The sequence below is a fragment of the Actinia tenebrosa genome, unplaced genomic scaffold (assembly GCF_029948245.1).
Source record: "Actinia tenebrosa isolate PJP-AT-01 unplaced genomic scaffold, QUT_ActTen_1.0 PGA_scaffold3__52_contigs__length_22856419, whole genome shotgun sequence".
Lineage (NCBI taxonomy): Eukaryota > Metazoa > Cnidaria > Anthozoa > Actiniaria > Actiniidae > Actinia > Actinia tenebrosa.
The window spans coordinates 18,650,045-18,672,206 of record NW_028292580.1 but is presented as its reverse complement, the minus strand read 5'-3'; the positions used below and the strand labels follow the sequence as shown (position 1 = coordinate 18,672,206).

At 38.2% G+C, this 22,162-nt stretch overlaps 1 protein-coding gene, 1 long non-coding RNA gene and 2 other non-coding genes across 4 annotated transcripts in view; 1 reads left to right on the top strand and 3 right to left on the bottom strand.

Annotated features, from left to right (window-relative positions):
• Window positions 1-95: 95 nt before the first annotated feature.
• On the bottom strand, window positions 96-5,802 carry LOC116306870 (uncharacterized). Its single transcript, XM_089036073.1, has 4 exons — window positions 5,166-5,802; window positions 3,816-4,714; window positions 1,667-2,764; window positions 96-1,128 (listed from the first exon to the last, which is right to left on the bottom strand). Exons 1-4 carry the CDS (start codon window positions 5,800-5,802, stop codon window positions 928-930), a joined length of 2,835 nt encoding a protein of 944 aa, XP_088892199.1. The 3' UTR covers window positions 96-927.
• A 501-nt stretch (window positions 5,803-6,303) lies between these two features.
• Window positions 6,304-12,712, top strand: LOC148908801 (uncharacterized). Its single transcript, XR_016120875.1, has 4 exons — window positions 6,304-6,424; window positions 8,364-8,816; window positions 9,005-9,092; window positions 12,500-12,712. It is a non-coding gene; the product is annotated as an uncharacterized LOC148908801 (long non-coding RNA).
• Window positions 8,538-16,483, bottom strand: LOC116306837 (uncharacterized). Its single transcript, XR_016120874.1, has 10 exons — window positions 16,272-16,483; window positions 14,911-15,130; window positions 13,623-14,470; window positions 13,102-13,132; window positions 12,479-12,612; window positions 11,646-11,789; window positions 10,945-11,244; window positions 10,451-10,607; window positions 9,607-9,737; window positions 8,538-8,740 (listed from the first exon to the last, which is right to left on the bottom strand). It is a non-coding gene; the product is annotated as an uncharacterized LOC116306837 (transcript).
• Window positions 16,484-16,831: 348 nt separating this feature from the next.
• The window catches only part of LOC116297216 (uncharacterized), a 33,438-nt gene continuing 28,107 nt past the window's right edge, over window positions 16,832-22,162 (bottom strand). Inside the window, exons 9-10 of the transcript XR_016120870.1 lie at window positions 19,128-20,426; window positions 16,832-18,302 (exon numbers count right to left, since the gene is read on the bottom strand). This is a non-coding gene — a transcript (uncharacterized LOC116297216). The remainder of the gene's footprint in view (window positions 18,303-19,127; window positions 20,427-22,162) is intronic.

The window sequence follows — 22,162 nt, the reverse complement described above, 5'->3', positions numbered from 1 at the left end:
AGAAGCGATTTTAGGCGGATAGGGGTCATTCACCTTTGTTAGCTAGCTAGTGTGGAATCGGACTATGGCGTCCCACCAACCTTTTCTAAAATAGGTTTATAAGTCAATTTATGTATTTATTTTTTCAACTTTGTCTTCTATCAATAATCAAGACTACAAACAGGATTTGAGACTTTTTACTTATATACGCTGCAAGGACGCGCGCCTTCCCGTCAAAACAACGATGGCCTTTGTGACAATAATCCTAGCTTTTCTCATTCGGTAAATACCGCGCGGTTAAGACTGAAGACTCATCTGCACAGGCTTAGCCTCGTTTAAGAACAAATCATTTGCAAAAGTCAATTGTAACGTAAAGAATGTGTAGCTTGAACAATACCAATGTTTTGAAATCCCAAGGACTTTTAATGGTATCTGTGAATACCTGACTTTTAAACGAGGCAAAGCCTGTGCAAATGCATTTGATAATTTTGCTCACATAAACGCGTTCCGTGCTCGTCCTTCTACGAACAGAAGTAAGGAATCTTTTATATTGAATTTTTGTAAAACAACTCAGAATGCTGACACAAATAAAATATACTTTAGTTTAGTTTAGTTTTTAATAATATTCCAATCAATATATATCGTATTCGTGCCAATAGGCCTACGGTCAACTATTTTAACTGATATGATGTAGAAGACCTAGGGCTCACCATGTACAGAAGGTACTGATTCACAAAAGCAGCACCCTCTTCTTAGAAGAGCCAATGCTACACTGCGCTCCCATTTACTAGTTATGTCAATTATGATTATGATTTATGATAATTTTTTTAAAATGATTTATAAATGTCAAGTATTAGGTGCGGCTACAATCTGCATGCATTAGCCGATTAGCGTTTTCATCTCTAGGTATACCTGCAGGAGTTTCTAAGTCAGTGTGTCTTAAAAAGTTCATTTACTGTGAAATTTTATAATTGCATCTATGATTTCTTCCATAGAAGGGCGGTTTTTAGAACGTGTCCTCACACACAATTTAATTAACCTTTCGTAATGATCAGGCACCCTTGCTATTTGCTCCTCTTTGTAATTTTTATCAGGCAATTCCCCAATGTTCATCTCCCATAACAGAACTCCAAAGCTGTACACATCAACCTGTAGAGAAAAAGATGCTGTTAAAAGAGCTGTTTCTGTATTTGATTCTCTATTTTTGGTGACTTATCTATGCTGCTTACGTTAACGTTCTGAGTGATTTTTAGGCATGTAATTAGAAAGGTGCACGTAGCTTAAAGTAGTATTGAATGTACGTACGATCGTATAAGTATGTATTTAATAATTTAATATGATGAGTAGGTGATAGATAGGTAGCTAGAACATGGGAGATATAGGGAGGTAGGCAGGTAGGTAGATAGGGAGGTAGGTATACGGAGGCAGGTCGATCGGTAGGTAGGTGTTTAAATTAAATAGGTGGGCAAGATCTAGGTAGGTAGACAGGTATTTTGTTGCGGGGGTAGGCCGGCATACAGGTAAATATTTAAAGGTAAAGACTTAATAAATTAAAAAACAGTGACTTTTATCTGCAACCTGCATGCTCAAATCCGCTAAGTTTCCTAGTGATTCTGCTTGTCTAGCATGCCATAAGTTTTACAAATCAATCTACTATACTAAAACAAGAAACTCAATCCCTATATACCTTGACAGACTTGAAGGTCTGTGCTTCAGGTGCAACATAGATGCTATCAAGAGGAAAATTCATAATGGATTGTTGCAGGATATTGTTAGTACAAAAATCTGAAATTTTTGCTTGCCAACTAGCACCATCTTTTTTCCATAACAGCACATTGGCACTCCTGATGTCTCCATGGACAATAGGATCTGGACGTTTGTGGTGTAAATAGTTTATTCCTTTGGCAACATCAAGTGCAATAGTGGTGACGTTAGAAGGCTCCAATGGGTGTTCCTGTAAAAGTGTCCTTAGATTAGTGTCCGGTAGTTCAGTCACAAAGAGAGGACCAATTTGATCATCGAACGTTGCACCAATGAACTGAAGAAGGCAAGGATGGCGACATTCAATTGCCGTTTTGATCTCCCGCTCAAAGAAACTTCGATCACGATGCGTACGTGCACGTGGCAGAATACTCGGGTGAATTACCTTTACTGCAACTTTACAGTCGTAGAAGCTTCCTTCAATCACATTCCCCCATTCTTCTTCTGTAATTATCATATCGGACAAAGCTATTTCATTACGAGTTAAACTCCAATAACCGAAAGTGTTTCTCCTCGTTTCTTCGTGTGCCTTTTGTTCTTCATCCAAAGCTGCCTTCAATTCCTTTCTTCCCTGTGTTTGTTCAGTTAAAGATGTTTCTAGTTCACGTGATCTTTGCTCGCTGCTGTAAAGTCTTCTCTCTGTTTCTTCTTTTGCTTGTCTTTCTGCAGCTAAAGATGTCTCCAGTTCATGTGATCTGTGCTCGCTGCTGTGAAGTCTTCTCTCTGTTTCTTCTCTTGCATGTCTTTCTGCAGCTAAAGATGTCTCCAGTTCATGTGATCTCTGCTTGCTGCTGTAAAATCTCTCTGTTTCTTCTCTTGATTGTCTTTGTGCCAAGGGTTTTATTTCCTCAATGATTTCTGCCATGGAAGGGCGCTTCTTAGAGTCCTGCAGCAAACATCTTCTAATGAGTCTTTTGTGAAAAGTATTGGTCACCCTTGCTATTTGCTGGTTTCTCTTATTTACATCGGGAAATTCCCGAATGTTCATTTCGCATAACAGAACTCCAAAGCTGTACACATCAACCTGTAGAGGAAAAGATCCCATTGAAAAAGTTTAAAATAGAGTATTTTTTATCATCGGATCCCAAACCCCTATAAAATATTCAATGGTCACCTGATTGGACTGATTGATTGATTGACTAGTTCATTCGATTGTTGTTCATTAGTCTTTTGGACAGTTGGATGTGTTCAGTGGCTGATTGATTGTCTAGCTCAGTGGCTGGCTGTTCGATCGGTCAGTTAATTGATTAGATGTTTGGTTCGTTAGATTGGTTTTGAACGATCAAATAGATCGATGCAGCTAAATTAATGATTTATAATTCTATAGTCACACAAACAATAAAAAAAGCATGATCGAAGGCTCGTAGATTCGTGATCATACATCTTACCCCCATCCACCACAATGTGAACGTAAATTCGATGAGTTGCAAATTAGTAAGAATTGTTGTTTGTGTTTCCTTGATGCATGCACCTGTTTATAGCTTTGGTTAACGAAGCCCCAGGATGTGTGTACGTGTGTCTGGAGGAGGCAGTCCGGAGGAAAAGGACTTTGTATGATTGCGTCATTTGACTCCCAGTACCAGAATCCCTTATTGTCTTACTTTTCTCATGAGAAAATACAAATTTTAATAAGAAAATTCGCGAACCATCCGGCTTGGTAGTGGGACTAGTTAACTGACGCCATCATACAAACATCCTATTGATATGAAACTGCTATTTTGGTCCAGGTTTTAACAAAATCAATCCTAAAATCTCTCCCCCTCCCCCCCAGAAAAGGAGGGAAACATGGCACCTCATTGGGGAAGGACGGGGGGGGGGGGGGGGGGGGGGGGAGATTTTTAGGATTGATGTCTTAAGAACTCCAGCTGACTTGAGTATCAGAATCTATATTGACTTTGTTATTTCTAAAATTGTAAAATTTCATTCCCTTGGGTCGCCCCCACCCACACCCTGGGGTTTAACATTGGTAGGTGCATGCATCCATAGTTTTCTCGCTTCTCGCAGTGCTCGTACAAATCAAAACTAGTAATCCCCACAAAACCTAGGATGATGATACTGTAAATCATTACACAAACCTTTGGTGATTGCTTGGATGTATGTGCCTCAGGTGCAGAGTAGATTACAGCACCAGGACAAGCCGTCATCGTCGTTTGCAGGAAATTGGCAGTGCCGTAATCTGACACTTTTGCTCGCCAATTGGCACCTTTTTTCCAAAGCAACACATTGGCACTGCTGATGTCTCGATGAACAATAGGAGGTGGACGTTTGAGGTGTAAATAGTTTAGCCCTTTGGCAACATCCAGTGCAATAGTCGTTAACTCAAAAGGTTCAAGTGGCCGTTCATGTAACACTGCTCTCAGATTAGTCTCCAGTAGTTCAGTCACGAAGAGAGGACTTTGATCATCGTTGGTTGCACCAATGAACTGAAGAAGACAAGGATGACGACATTTAGAGGCTATGTTCATCTCTCGCTCAAAAAGTCTTCTGTTGTGAGGCGACATGATAACCTGGTGAATTTCCTTGACTGCGACTTCAGATCCACCAAATGTTCCTTCAACCACCCTCCCCCATGCTCCTACTCCAATTTCTGTATCCGATAGACTTATTTCATTCCTATCTAGAATCCAGTCACATGATGGCTCATTTGACCTGCGTGACTCTTCAAGTTCTTGTAGGACAGTGGCTAGTATAGTTTCAAGTTCATGTGATCTTTGCTCGCTGACGTGAAGTCTTCTCGCTGTTTCTTCTCTTGCTTGTGTTTGTGCAGCTAAAGATGTCTGCAGTTCACTTGATCTCTGCTCGTTGCTGTGAAGTCGTCTCTCTGTTTCTTCTCTTACTTGTCTTTCTGCAGCTAAAGTGTTCTCGAGTCCATCAAACTGCTGCTTGATGATTCGAAGTTCTTTGTTTGTCTCTTGTAGTTCTGCTGTTAGCGATGTCTCAAGTTCTTGCTTAGCCTGAAGAACTTTGTTCAGTTCTAGTTATAAATATATTGTTTGTTACCGAGTAAAACATGCAAACTTGTAAACAAGCAGAATACACAAACCAATAAAAACAATAAGGAAACATCAATTAAAAACAATAAGGAAAAAACAATTAAAAATAAAAACTCACAAACAAACAAACAAACAACAAACAAACAAACAAACAAATAAATAAACATGAGAACAAACAATTTTAAATAGAACGAATAAATTTCTAAAAAAAATAAGACGCGTAATAAGATCACAGCAATGGACTTTCACTAAGAACGAGGCGAGACGAGAGATCGAGGAGAAATAAAGAGAAGACTGTGATATGACTAGCCAAGCATATTTTGTCTTACTCTATTATCTCCCCTACCCCTCCCCTCTCCCCTTACTCTTCATTTCCTGTTAAATTTGGACGTGGTGGATTAGTTTGGACATGGAACAATTATTCCTACATACCTAATTCCAATTGCTGGCACTTTTTTACAACACGTAGATGGTCTTGTACGGTATTTAAACTCTCAGCTCCATCACGAATTGCACCAATATATTTTAAACGGAATGGACTTTCTTCTTGGAGGAGAATGAATTCGGCATGCAGTACAGGGAGACGACGTTGGTGCCGTCGATCGACTTCAAACAGGAACCCATTCACAGTGGTCTTATCTGGCACTGAGGACAGAGACTGCCATCTCCATTTAGTGAGTATGTTGGTTATGAACAGACAAAAACGAGAAAGTCCATATCTATCCATATTGGACCAAATTGTTCTCTCATCTCCTTCACTAGGCTCCATTAGGCTGAGTGTGTGATGAGAGTGCCATTCTCCAATGTGACACAGTCCTTCTTCTGAAGTCAAGACATCGCCCATTCGTTTGAGGTAGTCTAGATCTTGGTAGAAAGAAGTCGACGTTCCTCTACAATGTTCTCCGGGTCCAAGTACGAGTTGCACCACAGCAGTGCAATCGTCTGCCCACAAACCAAACAAATCACCTCCAGTCTCTCGGTCTTGATGCTTTAAAGTCCATGCTTGTATCTCTCGGTACTCCGACTCGTAGATCAATAGTTTAAAGGTCCACTCACTTGGATTGGACATGGTAAAGAAGAGGGAAAATTGGCTTTAAGGTTTTATTTGAAGTTTTCGTAAAGAGAATCGAAAGGACATGCATTTCCGAGAATATGAATAACAGGAAGTTACTGCACCTTGTTCCAAGAACATCTAAGAATATTCCAAGAAAGTAACGTCAGGCGAGTTCTCGGAAACCATGCATCACATGTCACGATGAGTTTTCTCTTTTTCAGAGAATTCAAGTGATTCCTAGAAACTTTCTGCTTTTCCTAGAAATTTTCTGCTTTTCCTAGAAACTTTCTGCTTTTCCTAGAAACTTTCTGCTTTTCCTAGAACTGTGGCAATTTGAAATTCTAGAACGTACCGACTTAAACTAAGATCAAGTTCCCGGAAATATCGCCGTCACGCGATGCTCGACCGACTTACCTCACCTCTTCAAGTCCGACAGTCAGTAAGAATTCGGTGGTATGGCCATCAGACCGCAAATCTCTTGAATCTTATCGAGAGCTTGAGAAATATGGACGGTCTGACGAATTGGAAACTAACTCTTGTGGCAATGAAAACTATAAGAAGAGGAGAGGAGAGGAGAGGAGAGGAGAGGAGAGGAGAGGTTTGAAATAGCTTTATTGGCATGACCTACGATTTACAGGTATTGCTAAAGCATTGAACATTAACAGGGATTGTTTTTTGTTTGTTATATTTTACAAACACATTGTAACAAGAAAAATATCTATATATCTATATATATCTATATGTAAAGTAACATATTAAAAAAATAGGTATGAGTATTACAAATATACTAAAATATTAATTGAATGGTAATAATAATCAAAGATAAATTTATCAAAAGTAATCATTAATACATTACATCAATTATTATGATTCATTCCTAAGAATGAAGCATTTGTATATAAACTTAGAAAAATAAAAAATAACCTTGTCATTGGTAGAGATCATTAAGTTACGAATTATGTTAAGATCTTTAAAATTGTCAACAGATATTTCTGGTTCTATCATATCAAAAAATCGTCGGCGAATTTGATTATAAAGAGGACAGTTACACAGCATATGTATTTCTGTTTCAACTTCATTGTTCGTACAGAATAAACAGATACGTTGATCGTTTGATATATTTTGGTTGTTGTATCTGCCTGTTTCGATAGCTAATTTATGATTACTAATTCTAAATTTGGTGAACTGCCTTCTTTGCTCAAAATTTTGAATTTTATCCAGATAAATTTCATATTCATAAAATTCCTTAAACGTTTTATAAAAGCATAATTTTCTTGAATTGTTTACGAGTTTTTTCCAATGATTGAAGTAAAGTTCCTGCATTTTTACATAATACTTCTCCAAATTAGAATTAGAGATGACATCTGTAAGTTCATTTTCTATGTTATAAAAAGATAACATTTGTAAAAGGTTTGTATAATAGCAAGATTTATTTTCTGCATGTAAAGACTGGGAAATAAGTAAAGCTTGTTTTGATAGAGAATTATCAGGTAAACATAAAAGATGATTAAAGTATTTTAAAGAAAGTTTATCAATAAATGTTATCAAAGGAAAACGTCCAAGTTCAGCACGTGAAGCAATATTCGAAGCCTTATTACTTACGCCAAGATAATATTTACAAAAACGTAGTTGAACTTTTTCAATCGCATTTTTGTCCCATTTTTCAAAGTCTTGCTTTTGATATACACCAAATCTCGCATGCATAAGTTAAGATTGGTCTAATTAGTGAATCAAATAGTTTACAAGCTAATTTTGGTTTCAATCGCCTAAAATCAATTTTATTTGTGATTTTATAAAATGCATGTAGAGCTTTTTCTTTTGATTTAGTTTGGTGACAGGAAAAATTACCAGTAGAACTTATTCGAACGCCTAAATATGTAAATTCCTTAACAATTTCTAGGCTGTTACCATTTAAGATGAAATGTGATTGTTTTATCCTGTCCGTTTCTTTTTTACAGAAGATCATTATTTTTGATTTTTTTTCGTTTACTGACATTTGCCATTTCGTACAAAAATTATTAACAAGATTAACACAGTTCTGTAAACCAACTTGCGATTTTGATAAAAGAACAAGATCGTCAGCATATAAAAGGGAGGTGAGAGGAGAGGAGAGGAGAGGAGACGAGAGAACTGCGTCCCTGGTTGAATATCGTGGAGTCTCTACTGTCGTGAAAGATAAAGTGTTTTTTTTTTATTCCTACTTAGTAAACTGAACTTCTCATATTCATTCTCGTAAAGCTTGCAAATCCAGGAATGAATTTTTCAGGTCCTGTTTAATTATAGTCGTGATATATTTTATTCTATATACTCATGATTTATAACTTTGCGAAGTTTTGCAAATATTTCGGGTGGTTTTCCTTTTGTTGAACTCTATAAAGTGCATCACATACATTTATTTTAAAATTACTTGTTTAGTTCTTCCTGACTAACGACATGTTGCCGCTAGTTTTAAATTCTAGGAGTTAACGAATTGGCATGGACACTTTTTTTGGGGGGGAGGGGGGATGGGGAGCGGGGATGGGGATGTGTTAGAAAACTCAGCTAAAACTGACTAGTTTTGGACGTCCTTTTTATAGTCGCTCGTCGGAGTAAAAGAGAACATTAGAAGGAAGAGTAGAGTTTATATAGTTCAAGGAGTTAAAAATGACCAGAAAGAAACAACATTAAAACAAAGAGCACCCTAGCTTACTCCGACGAAGGACTATCGTTCAAAACGTAAGTTAATTTTTTTACTTTCTACAAGGAGTCAGTTAAGTTTCCTTCTTATTTATTTGTTGTATTCAACACACATACGCAGTCCCAAGTACAAACCGCTATTCATTTTTAAAAGGTTTTGTGTGTGAAAACATCATACTGTTGTGCACTTCTTAGGTTGCCATGGTGCAGCATTCTGTTACATCAATTCATTCATTCTTCTCATCATTTCGTCTCTAGCCCCAGCATGATGAAATACCTAAAGAGATAGAACATTGATATTTTCATAGAAAAATACTTTCTTGGAGCATGTACACCGTTATGCAAATTATCAAGTAAGTCGCGAAAGGTTAATAGTTTCTACGGAAAATTCCATGGGAATGAGATGCGGACAAGCCATGCCAAGCGCACATGCTTATATGTTGCAACAATGTTTTGTAGTCTTGTCGTTCCTATCTCATGGAATAACTATGGTTTTACAACTAATATTATTATTCTTTTCATTTGCAATATCTATTTTTAGTAACCAAATAAACTGTTAAAGTATGGTTCCATGTACCTATACGTATTCTAACGATTTATTTAGTTGACGGTCGTGTCTACTGATAAAGGTACGTAATTTGAATATTGACAATGTTCCCTTCAATTTTCTCCCTTCGCCTTCATATGATGCACACGTTTACTGGTTCCTCCTTCCTCGACATCCTCTTTGTATTGTTTGGTCTTATTTTGCTTGCATTGAACGAGTCCCCTAAATCAACAGTACTGCCCCTCTAAATAACGATAACCCTAACATGGCGATAGGTCATTCCAAGATCGAATGGAATTATGAAATTCTTCTTAGCCCTACAAGCACAGGGGCGGATCCAGGGGTAGTAAAAGGGGAGACTAGTCACCCCCTTCTTGCTCAAATTTCTCAGTATAAAGTTGGCAACAGTTACCCCCTTTTCCTCGAATTCCTGGTAAAACGCTTGAAATAGTCATCCCCGTTCTACAATTCGTGGATCCATGTTCTTTAGGCGAGAATGATGATAAGAAATACCAGTCCTTCCAAAAATTATTGGATCTTAGAATCAGCTATGTCTTTTGGTCAAGACGACCTTTTTTTAATAGTTGTATACAAACCTGTCTATGTGTTCATCCAGCCATTCTTTGTGCAGCAGACCATTCAACCACGTTTCAGGGAGGTGCTCCACTCCTAATTTACATCCTAACAAGGCTCCAGCAACGGCACCATTAGTATCAGCATCACCTGCCTGGAAATATGCATCAGAAATACTACCGTAAGACCATGAGTGTTGCTCGGGCCGAGACTTCAACCCACTTCCCAACCCCCCCCTCCCCCCCCAACATACACACAAAAACCCGATACACAACCGTGTTAACTGGGTGACGGTTTAAGGCGAATTACGTATTTAAAGTCAAAGGGAGCAGAAGAAGCAAGGAGAGGAATGAAGAAATGACACGAACGTTTATGGAGAATCAGGAATTATTCGCACCACCAACTAGCTGCTTACCTCTGATTTCCTCCATTCCTCAGCCAGCACAACACCACCACGTCTATAACTACCACCGCCACCGCCACCGCCACCGCCACCGCCACCGCCACCGCCACCGCCACCGCCACCGCCACCGCCACCGCCACCGCCACCGCCACCGCCACCGCCACCGCCACCGCCACCAACAATAAAGTAAATCTAAAGTATGACTTGTTGCCAGGAATGGGGTGTCAAATGAGGTTAAAAGACTTTGGACAGCTGTATCAGTCGAAATCTATCAATGTATGGATCTATGTACGTCGACTAGATTTTGTCAACATTTTTGCATGCCTCCATGACAAGTTTTGTCAATGCAACGCGAAAGTCGTTCTGTCTGAAGGCCCAGAACCCCGTCTTCAGACATTTATAGGTGTACTCATGTATGCATCTATGATGGCTACTAGATTTTTCTAACATGTTTGCATTCATACCTCCATAACAAGTTCTGTCAATGCCAAACGAAAGTCTTTTTGTCTGAAGGCCCAGAACCCTGCTCCCAGACATTTATAGGTGTACCCTATCTTGTTATCACCAGAAGAGCCTCAGGTCAGACAACTTTTTAGCAAACATGTGTTTTTCGCAGTTCTTCTTTCTGTTTCGAAAAAATACAGACAAATTAGTTGGATCAATGGAACTACTCTAGCTTTGAATTTTTTGGATCATTTGGATCTTCTCTTTTGGACGTTAATCCACATTACAACAGACAACATAGTATAGGAGTTTTAAGGTATCCATGTAGGGCAGGAACAATGCATTTTTTTTTTTGTCAATAAAGAAAAAGTAAGAAAAATCTTTATAGGAATGCTTTTCGCTTTGGACCCGGAAGCCGTTTTTCCACACGACTGACGTCACTCTTAAAAGTTCTATTCAACTGGCATCACTAAAAAGCACAGTTAATACAAAATTAAATATGCTTAAAAGTTACCTCTTCTTTTGTCTCGAGTTCTGCACATGCAAATTTGAAGGCCTCTTCACAAATTGCCTTTTCATCGTATCCACTTTCCTTACAGTGCTTTCCTTGTAACATCAAAGCAATGGCAGTAGTTACAGCTACACAGGAAGCAATACATCTTGGATCTGCATGGGTTACTTTACAGATCTGCCTCGTGTTTTTGATAACTGTTGGGATATCACCGAAGTCTTGAATGCCAAGAATAGATGTTCTCATTACACCTCCATTGGGTGCCGCCCACTTTCCGCTGTCAGCCCACACTTGATGTGCACACTAAAGAAACATACTTTAGCATCAGAAACAAGAAAAAATTGTAAAGCAATGGTGTCAGGGAGCGAGCACTGGCCTCCCACTTTTGTGGCTGTTTCCTGTCAGCTGAATATTTTAAATTTTGATTGACACTAAGCTCCACTATAAATATTAGCAAGTAAAGTTTGTTACATTATGATGACGATGATTGATCAGTATCATAAGTACCTTAATAGGCTCAGTTAGGAAACGTATATGTGACAAAACAGATTTGGTTAGCCCACCAAGGCCATGTCCCTTGTAATCCCCAAGTTCTTTGTAACCATGGAGGACCCATTCCTTAAACCGGGAAGCAAAATCCACGCAATCTGCCTAACAGAATTGGAAAGAAGCTAATCAAAATCACTTAAAGATAAATATCTTGCCTTGTGAGGGTCAGTTAAGAAGTCCTTTTGTAAAACAACATTGAATGTTGTTTGTCCAATTCCCATCCCACCAAAGTCGCCAAGCTCTTTGTAACCAGTTTTTGTCCAGACTTTAAACTTTCGTACAAAGTCAAGAATGTCTGCCTGTACAAGAAAACAAAGCAAAGGACATGAAAAGAACCCTGTGGAACACCTCATGTTTAACTGTACCTACACATATAAAAAAGGACTTAAAACAGAACTCTATGGACACCCAATGTGTAATCATTTCAATCCAAAACTAAAACTACTTTTGCACAAAGTCAAGAATGTCTGCCTGTACAAGAAAAAAAGCGAAGGACCTGAAAAGAACCCGGTGGAACATCCCATGTTTAACTGTACCTACACATATAAAGAAAAAGGACTTAAAACAGAACCCTTAATGGGACACCCAATGTGTAATCGTACCATTCCACAACTAAATGCAAAGGACCTAAAACAGAACACCTGGGAACACCCCATATTTAATATTGCAGCAAGACAACCTGCATCTAAATGCAAAGGAAAGAAAACATAATCCTGTTCACCCCATGTTTACATGTATCTACCAATAAGTACATGTAAATGAAAAGGACCTAAAACAGAACCCTGTGGAACACTCTATTTCCAATTACCCCAACCCATATCTACATGTACTTGCAACATTGTTTACATATTTTGTGTATTTATACCGTATCAATTGAAACTTTACTGCGTTTGCCAAAGTGATCAGCAAAAGAATGGTGATCATAATCAACAGTTATTCCAACTCATACATCTTTTTTAACATCATTTAATCAATCTTTATTTAATACCTTTCCTTTGTTGTCCAACAGTGTTCTGAGAATGAGAATCATTTGATCTGAGTCATCTGTCCAATCGCCAACCTGCCAGCGACTGCGATGAAAATCATCACATTTCATGGGATATTCCAATTCCAGTTTATTAACTGGCATATTCGTTTTGGAATTCCATGAGTCCTAGAAACTTTCTCTCTTTGACTGTGCAATAAATCTGAAATCAGGCAATTATAACAAGACTATAATTGATTCAATATGTTCATTGTATAATAGAAAACTGGGAAAACTATGAATGCGATACCAATCTGGGAACAAATGTCATTCAATTATTAATATGTATAGGAAATTGCATGATATTGAGTACAATTCAGAATTTATAGGTAGGAGTGATGTTTTGAAAGTTATCAAAATTGGACAAGCCTTTTAGGCAAGTCCAATTTGATAACTTTCAAAACAACATGAGTATCTATAAATTTTGAATTGAACGAGAAAATTGTGCGATTTTTTGTTTATGATACACTCAACAAATTTGAGGAATTTTAAATTGGGACTCTACAGAGTAGAATTTCGGATTTAATTGTACTACTCTTATCCAATCAGAGTCAAGTAATTTTGTTGAGTGTAATATAATAAATAACAATCGTACTTAACAGTGGTTTCACAGAGTGGCTCTTCTTCCCCTAATCTCCAAATTGGAATTTAAAATTGGATTTTTGCTGAGTGAGGAAAACCAGAATAACCAGGGGAAAACCTTCAAAGAACAGGAGAGAACCAAGAAAAGCATGCATGGGGGATTACTCTTGCCCGTTTAGGGTAGGGATGTGCTGCTGAGCCCTATGAACCCTGACCCTGTTCCAGAGTAAGATTGCTCAAAGCCATACCCTGTTCCGGTAGTGCAAAAATAGATACCCTGCTCCAAAGAGGAGAGAGTGTGATTTCATATACCCTGTCCCAGAGCGAGTGTGATTTTATACACCCTGTTCCGGAGTAGAATCGCTTAAACCATACCCTGTTTGGTGGCACTTACCCATATAGCGAATATAGGGGAGACCCCCCCCCTGGTGAGGCATGCAAGCACTATCACCCCTATGCCACCCATTCAATCCAAGTACAGACAACAGTATAGAGCTCGTTGTCTGGATGACATAATAATGAAAACAAATGGACAAAATTCACGTAAACGTAGACATACCTCTAGCGCTTCTTCTTTTGTCATAAACTCAGTGAGCAATCCTATGGCATCTCCAATACAGTTGCCATAGATTACAGCCCTCATGCGACTCAGTAGTACTTCTTTTTCCAATCTACTCTCCAGATGAAAAGCCCTTGAAGGAACTTCATTTGTTGCATTAGATGTTTTCCCACCTTCTTCTTCTCCCTCTTTGTCCGGTGGTACCCTTGATGTTTGGGGATTTGATTGAGGTAAAGCCTCAGGCTCAGGGTTTTCCATGGGCATATCAGACTGGGCTGCTGTAGGATTTTCTTCATCTCCTTCCTCTCCCTCTTTGTCGGGTGGTACCCCTGACGTTTGGGGATTTGATTGAGGTAAAGCCTCAGGCTCAGGGTTTTCCATGGGCATATCAGACTGGGCTGCTGTAGGATTTTCTTCATCTCCTTCCTCTCCCTCTTTGTCCGGTGGTACCCCTGACGTTTGGGGATTTGATTGAGGTAAAGCCTCAGGCTCGGGGTTTTCCATGGGCATATCAGACTGGGCTGCTTTAGGATTTTCTTCATCTCCTTCCTCTCCCTCTTTGTCCGGTGGTACCCCTGACGTTTGGGGATTTGATTGAGGTAAAGCCTCAGGCTCAGGGTTTTCCATGGGCATATCAGACTGGGCTGCTGTAGGATTTTCTTCATCTCCTTCCTCTCCTTCTTTGCTTGATGATGCCCCTGATTCTTGAGGATCTGAATTAGCTGAAGCCTCATTCTTCAGCTTTTGGATGGGTGTATCAAATTTTGCCATGGTAGCAGCTTGGAAGATGGACTCTAGGTGAGGGGAATTGATATCTAAAAGCATAACAAGCAAATATACCTGAGTAATTGTTATAAAAAATAAAATGGGCTTATGTTTAGTATAATATTCCTGAAGTATAACCAGCTTGCATTGGAAAAAATACTTGCAGATATTTTGTCCATATATAAAAATTTCGTAAGTATTGGTTATTGACCACACACTACACTAGACTAGACAATAGACAGTAGTTAACCAGTAAACTTGTGGCTCTCTGTGTTTAATGTTTCAAAAGGAGACAGCACTGATATTTTAGGAGGTTAACTACCAATAATTGCCATGTTGGTGGTGCCCAAAAATGTGCAAATCAGACATTCTTGCTCTTGTTCTTAACAAGTTCCAATTCTTGCTGGACATTGTTCAAACATTGGCCATTATTTTTAGCCCTGTATAACATGAACATTAAAGCTACATAATCAACAGAATCATAACTTACAGCTATCACAAGCATAGCACCAAAAGCTTAAGTCACTGAAGCTGAGTGTTATCTCATGGGTTGGATTTTGATTGTTGTGATGCACCATGTGCTCCTGGACATAACGGCTGCAGTACACGCTTGAACACTTCAAGCACAACCAGTTTTCACCTACATTACCACACACCCCACATGGTAGTGCTATGTCAATGCTCATCTTTTCTATACTAGCAACCAAAGACTAATGAAAGAACAAAAGGAAAATCAAAGAATCGTTGAAACAATTGAAGAATGGAATAGTATAGAAACATTATTTAAGTGTGAAAATCTAACAGCACTTGGACAAACATTTGCTCAAAATTTTATTTGAAAATTTATCAAGAAGCATTTCAATGGGGGTGGCTGTTATCTAGAGAGGTAATTAATGTGTCATTTTTAGGTTTGACCTTATCCTTTATTCTTAAAATTTTTCAACTCCAAAGGTGGATACGTAGCTAGCCATCCAATCCACCCCCTGAATCCAACCTTATGCTTTCTCATGGCAAGCCATGGAATATACCCCATGTATCATTTGTCTTTTCACAGGCCTGAGGTAAAAGACTATTATATTAGAGGAATATGATATAGCGTACCATAAGAAAGCATTCTACTTTATAACAGAGTATGCCATGTCATTGAAAATACCTAGGTGTTTAGTCAATAAGCTGGATCAAATGCCTTATAGGAAGAAACTGTGGAATACTACTGAATATATAACCACTTCACTGCATTCTGCAGATTGTCTGTATTTTAAGAGGTGTAGAATGTAAGAAACACTCCTTTAATATGAATACTTTCTTTCCTTCTGGTGGTACTCCCTTATCAGCAGATCTGCATATTCACTAATACGAACACTTTAAAGTTCATATTACAAAGGTTTAACAGACAATCAAGCTTATACACAAAACAAATTGGACTTGCAGAATTTCCAAGTGGAACTTTTTAGTAAAGATTGCTGTGTCATATATTAACTACTGTAGATAGTGAGCTCTTTGAGAGTCCAGTTTACAGCAATGGGTCTATTAAACTGACCTTTAACTTAAGCACTCTTAAGTCGAATTTAAAATGAATTTAAAATCGCAATATAAGCTTTAAACAAGCATATTTCCTTACATTATAGGTTACTAGTTTTTCAAAAACCTTGCTCCCCAGTTTTTTCGACAGTTTTAGTTTTATTTCATTACGCCATAATTTTAACAGCTTTAAGAAAAGTCCTCATAAATAAGGAGACATTTTAGCATCTAAAATGAAATAAAAAGCCCAGGGAAAAGAATGCCGAAGATGAGAATTTGCCATCGTAAAGGCGGAAGTTAATAAATTTATAGAAAAGTAAATTATCTTACCTCTACATGTGGACAGTCTTTTTTGGGGTTTACAGCAAACATGCCTCCTATTTTCAGGGCTTCCTCTTCACTACTCTTAGACGAGGCCATCGTAAACGTTTATCTTGCTTCAGAATATCACTGATATTGGGTTAAATGTAGGAAAAAATTATGTCAACTCATCACTCTGCTTTCTCTGTTGGATGGCACTTGTGATGAAATACACAGGAAGCCCATGAATGATTTAACAAATGAATAGAATATCCAGAAAAATATTAAGATTGTGTAATTATTGCGTGCCATGTACATAACTTTTAGAGTTTTTCAATCAGTTTTAGGTTTTCAATTTGCTACAATAAAAAAATGTTAAAAGTATTATCATTATGTCAATGAAAGCTAAGCTTGGGCTTCCTGTGGTGGGAATTGATGCGCTTGCAACTGGAAACTGGATGACAATCACGATCTCAGGGGAAGGGGGTTGAGGACACAATCAAGAAACAGACTTGGACAGGTATTTGCTTTTTTCCCCCGACGTTCTGCTCCAGTAAATATCCACTATTTTGTACAAAATAGCAGCAATTATGCATTACATTTTTGTTTTTAATTCACGGATATATGGCATGCACCATGCACTCTATAGAAATTTATCACATGGGAAGAAAGACACTACCCCCTCTCCCCACAAAAAAGGACACTGTATTTTTAGAAGATTATTTCATAATTTTGTATTATTTAGTACACTATCGCAAATAAGAATTTTAAAAAATCTCTTTTTTCCGGATTTCGTTTGTCTTAATTGGACTCCCTGTGGTGATTTTGATGTCCTCCCTAAAAAATCTGGCTAAGTTATAAGTGAACATTGGACAAACTTTTATGATAAGTGTCATGCTAAAGACAAGAAAATTCAAGAACTATTTGGTCCTATTTTTTGATAATCACTATTCATTTGGTTTGCACATTTCCTGCAACAGGAATTAGTCTTTAAAGTATTAAAGTCGACTCTCCCGTAAGCGACCACCCTGGGGCCAGGAGAAAGTGGTCGCTTACGGGAGATGGTCGTTTACTAAGAGTTAACACAGGAAGCCTAAACAATGAGAATCCCAAACACAAGAAGCCTAAACCATTTATAATTTGTAACTCACGTGTTAAAACTTCTGTATCAACGATTAAACTATTTTAATCAAAACCTTGAATGTGCTATATGTTTACAGTACTGTAATTGTCAATATTTCGTCAGGTTTTTAATACCCGATGACTCTATGTTCTTAGATTTTTTATTGTATAGGATCTGTCACCATTACTGGCTCTTGGGTGGTCGCTTACGGGAGAGGGAAAACAATGAAAAATTCCAAAATTTTAACCCCAAAGGTGGTCGCGGTCGCTTACGAGAGTGGTCGCTTATGAGAGTTTTTTTACAGAATTTATATGGGGAACAAAACGGAAATTTCAAAAGGTGATCGCATACGGGAGATGGTCGCTTACGAGAGTGGTCGTTCAAAGAGAGTCGACTGTATATATAATCCTTGCAGTGTAATCTGGCTGTATTATCTCTATAAACTGAGTACTATAGTCCTAATCTGTTTTTTTTTTTTCCTTGCAGAACTATTTTTTGATAACTTAATATTGTATAGTTTTTGCACAATATTATGCTAAGACCCAAGTCATGCAATAATGAACCTAATTTAATTTCAGCATACCACACTCGCTCCTACACTACACACTACTACGCCAGTGTCCTTTCTGTGGTGTCCCATGATACATTGCTGCATATCAGATTACAATCCTACAGTTTTCACATTCCCTGTGTCAGCGTAGGGAAGTACATGGAAATAATCCTTGCTGTCTGTTTTTCGTTCACTCCGAGTTTTTTATTTCCTCAATGATTTCTGCCATGGAAGGGCGTTTCTTAGAGTCCTGCAGCAAACATCTTCTAATGAGTCCTCTGTAAAAATGATTGGTCACCCTTGCTATTTGCTGGTTTCTTTTATTTACATCAGGCATTTCACGGATGTTCATCTCACATAATAAAACTCCAAAGCTGTACACGTCAACCTGTTGAGAAAATTTAAGATCCCATTGAAAAAGCTAATTCACAAGGAGATTTTTTTTCATCATTGAGATGGACCATAAGTACCATCGAATCAGTGGTCTCTTGGACTGATTGACTAATCTGTTTGCTGGCCCTCTTAGGTCAAATTGTTTGTGTCAAATGCGCTTGGTTGTTCGGAGGGAATAGCTATAGCTAGGTTAGGACCGGTCATTATTTATTGCAAGGGTGGGGGGGAGATATTTGGAGGATTTAGGGGGATCACATGTTTTTTAGACAACTGGATGAGGGATCAGCTAAACGTGCCAGGTATCAATGGGGGAACACTAAATGACAAGAAATAAAGCTGTAGCAATCTCTACTTGGGGAGGATCAGGGCTTCTTGGGAGATCACTTATTCTTTATGATTCCACAACAAAAATCCTCTGGCCCCTGGCCCCCAGGCAATAAATAATGACTGGCTGACCTTATTAGATGTTGGTTTGATTGGTTTTGAAGGATAGTTGTTTTGAATTATGCTCATATGATGATAAACTACAATTCTAGACAAAACTGTTGGTACTCTGCCCTTTTTTACATTTTTTGGGTTGAAAAGATACTCCTGTACACTTTTAGACCAAAACCTTCCTTTCCCAGATAAAGTTATGACCTAACAAACGAGACACCAACAAACCTTTCAAGGCAACATTGGATGTGGGTAGAGGAGGATTTTGGGGTCAGATAACTGAAAAAATCCCAACAGCTTTTGAACAAGATTGTAGTCCCCCAAAAAACTTGCAAATTTTATTTGATGTAACTCAGAGATTGTACTAAATAATCTGTTCACAAACCTTTGGTGATTGTTGTGGCGTATGTGCCTCAGGGGCAGAGTAGATTACAGCACCAGGACAAGCTGTCATAGTTGTTTGCAGGAAATTGGCCGTGCCGTAATCTGACACTTTTGCTCGCCAATTGGCACCTTTTTTCCATAGCAACACATTGGCACTGCTGATGTCACGATGAACAATAGGAGCTGGACGTTTGAGGTGTAAATAGTTTAGCCCTTTGGCAACATCCAGTGCAATAGTCGTCAACTCAGAAGGTTCCAGTGGCCGTTCATGTAACACTGCTCTCAGATTAGTTTCCAGTAGTTCAGTCACGAAGAGAGGACTTTGATCATCGTTGGTTGCACCAATGAACTGAAGAAGACAAGGATGACGACATTTAGAGGCTATGTTCATCTCTCGCTCAAAAAGTCTTCTGTTGTGAGAGGACAGGATTGCCTGGTGAATTTCCTTGACTGCGACTTCATATCCACCAAATGTTCCTTCAACCACCCTCCCCCATGCTCCTACTCCAATTTCTGTATCCGATAGACGTATTTCATTCTATCTAGAATCCAGTCACACGATGGCTCATTTGACTTGAGAGACTCTTCAAGTTCTTGTTGGACAGTGGCCAGTGTAATTTCAAGTTCATGTGATCTTTGCTCGCTGCTGTGAAGTCTTCTCTCTGTTTCTTCTTTTGCTTTTCTTTCTGTAGCTAAAGTTGTCTTTAGGTCACGTGATCTCTGCTTGCTGCTGTGAAGTCTTCTCTTTGTTTCTTCTTTTGCTTGTCTTTCTACAGCTAAAGATGTCTCCAGTTCATGTGATCTTTGCTCGCTGCTGCGAAGTCTTCTCTCTGTTTCTTCTTTTGCTTTTCTTTTTGTAGCTAAAGTTGTCTTTAGTTCACGTGATCTCTGCTTGCTGCTGTGAAGTCTTCTCTCTGTTTCTTCTTTTGCTTGTCTTTCTACAGCTAAAGCTACCTCCAGTTCATGTGATCTCTGCTCGCTGCTGTGAAGTCTTCTCTCTATTTCTTCTCTTGCCTGTTCAGGTAATCTCTTGTCTGATGCTTGTCTTTCTTGATGTAATTGCATCTCACTGAGTGCACACGTTATGTGCTCACTGCCCAGACTTGTTCTTTCTTTTGCTCGTCTTTGTGCAGCTAAATTATGACTGGTTTCTAACATGCATATTAACCTGTCTATTTGTTCATCCAGCCATTACTTGGTACAGCAAATCATTCAACCAAGTTTCAGGGAGGTGCTCCACTCCTAATTTGCATCCTAACAAGGCTCCAGCAACAGCCCCGTTAGCATCGGCATCCCCTGCCTGAAAATATGCAACAGCGGAAAAAATACAATTGATAAACGGTTACTCATTTATGGTCGCGGCAAATCAAGTATCTTAATTAATAATGGAGTGCATTTAGAAGTGAGAAAAAAAGAGAGAAGATTGGCAGAAACATTCAGAGACGATCAGTATATTTCTTGAGATTGCGACTGCGGTAAAGTCCAGTCCTTTGTCGATTATTTAACTTATTTTTTGAATTTAGCCCGTTTTAAGGATTTTTTCCCCCTTCAGTAAGAAATACTGGTGGGAGGGGGGAAATCCTAAAAACGGGCTAAATTCAAAAATAACCACACAGAGCGAAAGAAGTGCTATTTATCAATGATCAGGTAAAATTTCGAGGCTTTATTTCGCGTTTCAATGATTTTATTGAAATGTTTGAAGAATCCCCTTACATCATAACATGACACCACAGAAACCAAGCTTGGGCTACCTGTGGTGAAGCCTTTCAGTTCCTAGTGAAATCTAATCGTATGTGAATTCTGAAAATATTACAAAGGTTTACAACTACTTCTGGGCAGTTCTTTATGAGAGAGACAAAAACTACACATTTTCAAACTTTCTCTGCAGGATTTAATTTCAGTGTAATTTCTACCTTAGTAATCGAAAATTCAAATTTTAGTAAAAGCCGATACTCAAATTACTGTGGGTGGTGCCCATGGGATGAAAAAATCGATGTTTCAATAACCTATTCAAAGTACAATATATCAGTTGCAAGTTTGAACCCTGAAAAAAATATGAAGCTTTTATTGATACTTATATTGTTGTTGTTGTTATTATTATAACTAACAAATTCAATTCCCCTCCCCCCCCCTAATTTGAAAACTTTATTTACCCACAAAAACATTTATGAAAAGCAATAGTTATATTGACAAAACATTTCGCAGGAATCTTTATAGATTGATAGGTGGTAAAAAGTGTTAGGTAATTTCGATGTAACGTCCGTAACGGTGCTTTTAACCCGTGTAGAAAATTTAAATAACAACATCGGAGTTCCATTTTTTGTAGATTCTTTCATTAAGTCATCATAAAGCATCTCGCTAGATAAATAACAAAAACATTGCAAACTCTTCGTATAAAAGGGTTAGTAAAATTTAAGCTTTTAAAATTTAAGAGTAGCGAGAAAAATCGGAGTTATTATATGAGGCTAAGGAATTTACTATCCCACTTTAGCCAAATTAAGAATTTATAAATCGTTCATTTTACCGCAATTAACATATTGTCACCTAGTGTGGCACTTTTGTAGACAATCGGATAGTAGAAAGGTGGAACGACTGCAAGAGAAGGCACTAAGAGCAATTTATAGAGATAAATATAGTACTTATAGCGAACTTCTCTCTAAAGCCAAGCTTACGACACTGCTTAATAGGAGATTGCAGGATATTGCAATACTAATGTACAAAGTTAAAAACAATTTGTGTCCTACCTATATATCGGATATTTTTAGTTTAAATACTGTTCATAAATATGGGCTTAGAAACTCAGACGATTTTACAATTCCTAGGTTTAATACTATCACTAATGGTAAGCATAGTTTAAGATATATCGGGCCGGTTGTGTGGGCTAAGTTGCCAAGGGATATTAAGAATTCCGAATCATTCAACTCATTTAAGAGAAAAGTAAGGAAAGTAGATATTGATAATCTCATCTCAGAGAGATGTAAAAATTGTTATTTATGCAATACTTAGAGATTTTTTTAGTTTATGTATTTATTTATA